This window comes from Volvox carteri, assembly GCF_000143455.1.
Source record: "Volvox carteri f. nagariensis unplaced genomic scaffold VOLCAscaffold_36, whole genome shotgun sequence".
Lineage (NCBI taxonomy): Eukaryota > Viridiplantae > Chlorophyta > Chlorophyceae > Chlamydomonadales > Volvocaceae > Volvox > Volvox carteri.
In genome coordinates this window covers 1346545-1352438 of record NW_003307579.1, presented here as the reverse complement: position 1 = coordinate 1352438, position 5894 = coordinate 1346545, and the positions used below count along the sequence as shown (strand labels likewise).

The window sequence follows — 5894 nt, the reverse complement described above, 5'->3', positions numbered from 1 at the left end:
TGCGCTATATGGTCAACATCCGAGGGGAAAGGAGTTTGGGCCAAGGGCTGCGCCTCGAGAGCAAGCTGAACAGTGCTCGTGTTGGCCGCGAGCTAGTGGCTGCGTCTTAGTAATGTCCAAGAGATCACCTATCTCCTCATGCTGCATCGTCGTGTATGTGCCGTGCATTCACACTGGGTCGTCCGTCCCCTTCCGCTTTCCATGCCAGCTCAGAGCATGGCATATGATATTGGGGGACGTGCATAATTGGGTGTGATGGCTCCGGCTGAGTTCCCGTTGCTCTGCTAAGTCCTTGGGGCTATCCACTTGGTTCGCCGACTGGAAGTGCATTACAGCATTCCAAGCAGGTTATTACATATGAATATATAACATATGATTTTTTTTACATTTCATTCGGTAATCTGCACGCCCTGCGACTCATAGGTGTGTTTCCGCCCTCTGGCTTTCCGTGCGCAGCCACACCCCTGAACTGGAATCTGACGTCGGCCGTCGGCGCCCAGGTTTGCTTGGAGCTCACCATACCCCTGGACACATTCTGCCTGGGGGAGCGTGTGTGGTGAGTAGCAGGCGGTGCTGGTGCTAGTAGGCCGGGAGCGTGTGTGGTGAGTTGTGTAACCCTGCACGACCGGTCAGGTTCAAGCCATTGAAACAGGTTTTAGTCTTACGCATAAAGGTTTAGTAATCCATGTACAGCGTTTTACGTTTGTTCCCTGTGCCGTGCGTTATATGACCCATCACGCCCCGCCCTCCCTACTGACCTCCCTCTCACACACGTGTGCAGTTACGTGAGCCTCTTCAACGAGAAGAACAATTGCTGCCCGACCTATGCCGCTTCATTGCCGTACGAGCCGGATTTCCCGGTGATCGCACCGCTGTAGGTGTGCGGTAGGTAGGCTTGCGGTGTGTGGTTTTGTTACAGTGGCCTCCAGGATCCCGATGAGTAGAGCCAGCTGACCAGCTGGCCGTGCATTACTACTGCACCTGAGACGAAGTTGCGGTGTTGCGAAGTACCGACGACTAATGATGTCGGCACGCAGATCAGTGTCAGATTGCTTGGTCACGGTTCCACCTATCAGATTCGCCCGTGTCTTCAGTTTGATCCTGCTTTGTTTGCGGCGATGGCACCACAGCAGCAAGAGGGGGCGCATTAGCAGCATCATTTTGAACTACGATACGACTTAACCGTTCATGATCCATGGTGCCTTGGTGGTTTAAGTGTCCTTATTTGTTATTCGGTTTCTTGAATTTTTGCTGCATATGGCATGTGCCAGTAATCCGCGCCCTTCCGTTTGCGAGGAAACGCACACAACATGCAAGTCACTGACTTAAGGAGATGGTTGACTGCAGGATCATTTTCGACAGGTAATTATTTCTTGCGCTGTTTCATGTGATTGCCTTAGCTGTTATCCTCGTTAAGCCTCGCTCGCGATGTGTCCACTTAGTAGTCCTGTTGACGCGCGCAACTGACCAGATCGGTGCTAAATGTATGTACTCTGCGAAATGAGTACCACATCGCGCTATTCTTGCTGCGATTCAGAACGGATATTAAACCACAGAGGACCGCCGAGATGGCCGCCTGCTGGCTCGGCTGGCTCACGCACGTGGCAACGGGCCCGGGAAAGGATCTCATTCTTCATCAACTAACGGGCCGCTTAGATTACATTTCACTACGCGGCTCATAATTGAATCTATCCTCACGCCCATGGAGTTAGTTTAGAAAGGGACCTTGCCGAAGGGTACGGTATGTACATTACCTTTTTTTCATAGGTGGGAGAGACATTCGAAGCTCTATGGATCAATCATTGACTTGCAGGGTAGGGTAGTCGGCATGTGTGGAAGACTGGAGGACGGGGTTTAAGCGGTTTAAGCGGGGTGGAGAAGGGTAAAAGCCCTGCAGCAGGGACCACCCATAGCGGCCGTTGGGCCACATTGGTGCCGCTGCTCTGGTGCAGTTAATGCATGCCAGCCGCTGTCGCCGTTGACTTCTCGTGTTGTCTCCGTGCGCGGTTGAAACGTATGCAATTCTTAGTGCCATGCCATGTGTGTCGTTATCGTATTTCGTTGCTATCATATTTTGTAACTTGCTTATACTAGTGCTTGTACTAGTGAGGCTGTAAAGCATTAGCAAAAGCATTATCAGCAACAGTAGCAACAGTAGCAACAGCACGAGTACTAGCAGTAGAATTGGTACCGCCACGGGAATGGCAGCACCGCAGCCGTCTCCAATCCCGCTGCCGTGCTGGACTCCGGTGCCGCCGGCTTGGCGGCGGCAGCGACGGCGACACACGCCGCAGCTGCCGGTACCGTGGACGGCCCGCCCCACGGTGGCGGCGATCCCAATGCCCAAGGCAGCGGCAGTAGCAGTAGCGGCAGTAGCAGTAGCGACAGTAGCAGTAGCACCAGCTTGGCCCTTGCGCTCGCAATGCTGGAACGGCTGGTACCTGAGCCAGCGGCGGCTTTTTGTAACAAGGGTTTTATGGGTTGTACGGTTTTTTCAACGATTTTTGCAAAAAACATGTGTTTCTCCCTTCACTAGTGATTAAAGATTCGAGCCGGTTCATGCGAAAAGCATAGTAAGCATCCTTTTGGGTTACGTTATACATGGATACTCGTTATGGGCGGTGCCTCAAAGATTTGCTGTACTTTTGAGAGCTGTGAATGGGCAGCTAGGGTGTCTAGCTGCCCGCTGCCTAAAGGATGCATGCACAGCAGGTGCGGCTGAGGAAAGCGCTAATCGAGCCACCAAACGGCCTTCCGAAAGCCTGGCTGCCACATGTCTGCCACACTCCCTCTCTCTCTCTCTCTCTCTCTCTCTCTCTCTCTCTCACTCACTCACTCATTCTCTCACTCATTCACTCACTCTCATTCGCGCGCGCCGGGTTGGCTGCTAGGCGGCCCCGGGTGTGTGTCGCGCCTTGGGGTTTGGGATGCAGCCGCGCGGTTTGGTCTTGGGCAGCGAGGAGTGCCGCTGGCGCGCGGCCAGTGTGCGGCTTGGCTGTGTTTTTCTGCCGTGTAAGGGCCCTGGCAGCTGGTCCCCTCTCCCCTTCGTCGCTCTGTCACAGCACGTACTTTCCGTTCAGCTTCGGCGGAGCCACGAGATTACATGTTAAGGGAGACAGGAGCACAGAAGCTGTATGAGGCTCTACGTGTGCATACGTGCAAGATGCCGCGGGTAGATGAGAGTCGCGACAAAATTAGCAAGCACGAGGCAGCCATAGCTCGAAAATTCATTTGATTATTTGTTCCAACATGCACCAGCAAGAAGAGCAAGGCACCAAAGCGCCAAGGCCAACGCTGTGCGCTTCAGCCAGGCTGGGGAGGCAAAACGGTGCATGATAAGAAACCCGCCACTGCCCGCCACTGCTTTGCCCAACCCTGCCCAACTCCATGTCTCTCTCACACGGCCCCATTCCTTGGCTGTGGTACTACAAGTAATACATGTATGTACAATATTGGCGGGATTGTTGGCGTTTGTATGGTCCTCCTCCTTCGTTGAGTCATGTCGCGCTTTGTTCAGGGTCGCGGTTGGGCCTTACAACTGAACTTCACTACAACATATAGCCAGCAGTGTTTAAAGCCTCAATCTTTATATCACATTAAATGTTTTTAATTTAGCTATTCGGGCTTTGAGAAACGAATTGCTTGATGCTTGGAGCGGTTTGCGAACCCGTGCGATGACAGGCGAAGCATTCACATCCCCAGTGCGTTTCACAATGAAAGCAACTTTCAGAAATAGGAGGATTATAACCTTGCAAGGAAATTACTTCATGACTTCCATTAGCAGAATTATGTTGCTTACCTCTAGCTGGTAGCTGCAAGCTACAGCAAGCCTAAAACCGCAATTCTTTTAGAACGGTTGTGAACCTCAAAGGACTTGACACCAAAAAACAATGATAGAAAATGCTGCATGGCCTTACATCTTCTATACATGTCTATAAAATGTATGCGTTGTGGTTAAGCGTGTAGGGCATCATGCAGTTCCTCCGTGTCACATCGATGGATCTACCGCAACCCCATGGAGCAAGATACCTAGCATAACAAACAAATTCAATTCAGTGTGAATCGCGCACTGGTAAATTTTTTTTGGCAGGATTTCCCAAGGAAGCCTCCAATCTTTGTTTACGACCCTCGTAGCGTACGGAGGTGGCGCGGCTGTAAGTAGCAAAAAACGGCCGTTGGTTATTTCTGGTTGTCACACGGAAAGTGATCGAAGGTTCCCGCGTAAAAAACGTGCCTACGGCCGAAACACCCTTGAATACCCTCTGGGTGCGCGAGAGCTTCGAGGTCGCTCTCCCGCAGCGAGGCGCTGCCGGCGCTGCCGGCGCTGCCGGCGCTGCCCACCTCTTCGCACTAGTAAGACGCCGTTGGTCGCAACGCGTTGTCGGTAGCAGCAATCGACCGTTAGTCAGGGGTATGTTGCGATCGCTCGCGCTTGTTTTACCTGAATGCCGTAGATTTCGTTGGATCCAGTTTCCCGGGGTGTGTGGTATAATAAAGTAAGGCAAGCCCTTGACCAATTTGCATACGGATTTTTCATCATTTTACAATCTCCGTAAGTAGGGCGGGCAGTCATGGCGCGACGACATCCTTCGGTGTACTTCGCTCCCAAACTCCTGGTTTTCTGCTGTTGCTTGCTGGCGATCTACTTGTGAGCCAACCGAGACGATGTATTCGCGATTCACCGCAGTGATTCTCTCTCGCATATCGCCTTGTGCGCGTCTTACGCGCACCATCGCTCCCTGTGCACCTTGCTGCTTTGTTGATGACTCATTTTCTGATGGGCCGCGATATCCGCAGGACGCCCATAGCGTTGGCTGAAGAAGATGGGTTCGTTTACGAGGAGCCGCAAGGAGGGGTCGACCCTAGGTTCCCATACTGCTCCTGCTATCGCCTTCCCGGAAATCCGTCACCATACAGTTTCTCTCCAGTTGCGAATATTAAAGGAAACAACATGTTCTGCTTTACACTCAAGATTAACACACAAGGCTGCGTTGGTCGGTGCTGCAATGTTGACTTGAACAAGATAGAGGTACGGTTTTTCGCATATGGAAAGAAAACCCTTCCGGCCATTCCGTAGGGATTAGGATTTATGTACTTAAAATATGTGAACTTATTTTTACATATCATGTCATCAACCTTTGGCCTTGCCCCCCGGGATTTGCGTTAACCTGCCTCAATTGCCTGGCATCGCTCCTGCGGAAGTTTCCCATGCACCGCTGCCTTGGCCGCAATCGTAACAGTTCGACGTCTACGGCAAATGTGCTGCCAAGTCTGCATCCATCAAGGCCCTTGTCAACGGCAAGTTCACCAGCGTCGGCCCCAACATTTATCGGTACACCATGCCGGACGGCAGCTACAGGTTCATACTGCGCCTGACAAACTTGAACATGGGTTTATCGGACAACAACGCTGAGCTCTGCCTCAACCTCACGGCTGGTGTGAACGACGCCGGCTGCGATACTCTGGAAGAGTTCTGTGTGCCGCCGTCAGCTAGCTCTCCTCCAGGGACATGCCAAGTAGCCCTGTTCAACAGCGCTGACAGCACCGACTCATGTTGCCCTATCCGCTATGTGAGCACCCCCAAGCCTCCGCCATCCCCTCGACCACCTTCCCCACCTCCACCATCTCCCCGACCACCCTCGCCGCCTCCACCATTTCCACCCCCGTCGCCTTCCCCGCCGCCGCCGCCTCCTCCCCCGCCGCCACCACCACCTCCCTCTCCCCCCCCACCTCCCCCTCCCCCGTCCCCGCCCCCTCCCTCTCCCCCCCCACCTCCCCCGCCGCCACCACCACCTCCCTCTCCCCCCCCACCTCCCCCTCCCCCGCCCCCTCCCTCTCCCCCCCCACCTCCCTCTACCCCGCCCCCTCCCTCTCCCCCCGCACCTCCCTCTTCC

The 5894-nt window shown here is 53.7% G+C and overlaps 2 protein-coding genes across 2 annotated transcripts in view; both read left to right on the top strand.

The window, feature by feature from the left end:
- Window positions 1-1276, top strand: part of VOLCADRAFT_106006 (uncharacterized protein) — a gene marked incomplete at its 5' end in the record, with an annotated part of 4071 nt that extends 2795 nt beyond the window's left edge. Inside the window, 2 exons of the mRNA XM_002953526.1 lie at window positions 501-556; window positions 782-1276. Of these exons, the coding sequence (XP_002953572.1) occupies window positions 501-556; window positions 782-878 (153 nt within the window). The 3' untranslated portion in view covers window positions 879-1276. The remainder of the gene's footprint in view (window positions 1-500; window positions 557-781) is intronic.
- A 3675-nt stretch (window positions 1277-4951) lies between these two features.
- Window positions 4952-5894, top strand: part of VOLCADRAFT_94334 (uncharacterized protein) — a gene marked incomplete at both ends in the record, with an annotated part of 3888 nt that continues 2945 nt past the window's right edge. The window contains 2 exons of the mRNA XM_002953525.1: window positions 4952-5029; window positions 5241-5570. Coding sequence (XP_002953571.1) covers window positions 4952-5029; window positions 5241-5570 — 408 coding nt within the window. The remainder of the gene's footprint in view (window positions 5030-5240; window positions 5571-5894) is intronic.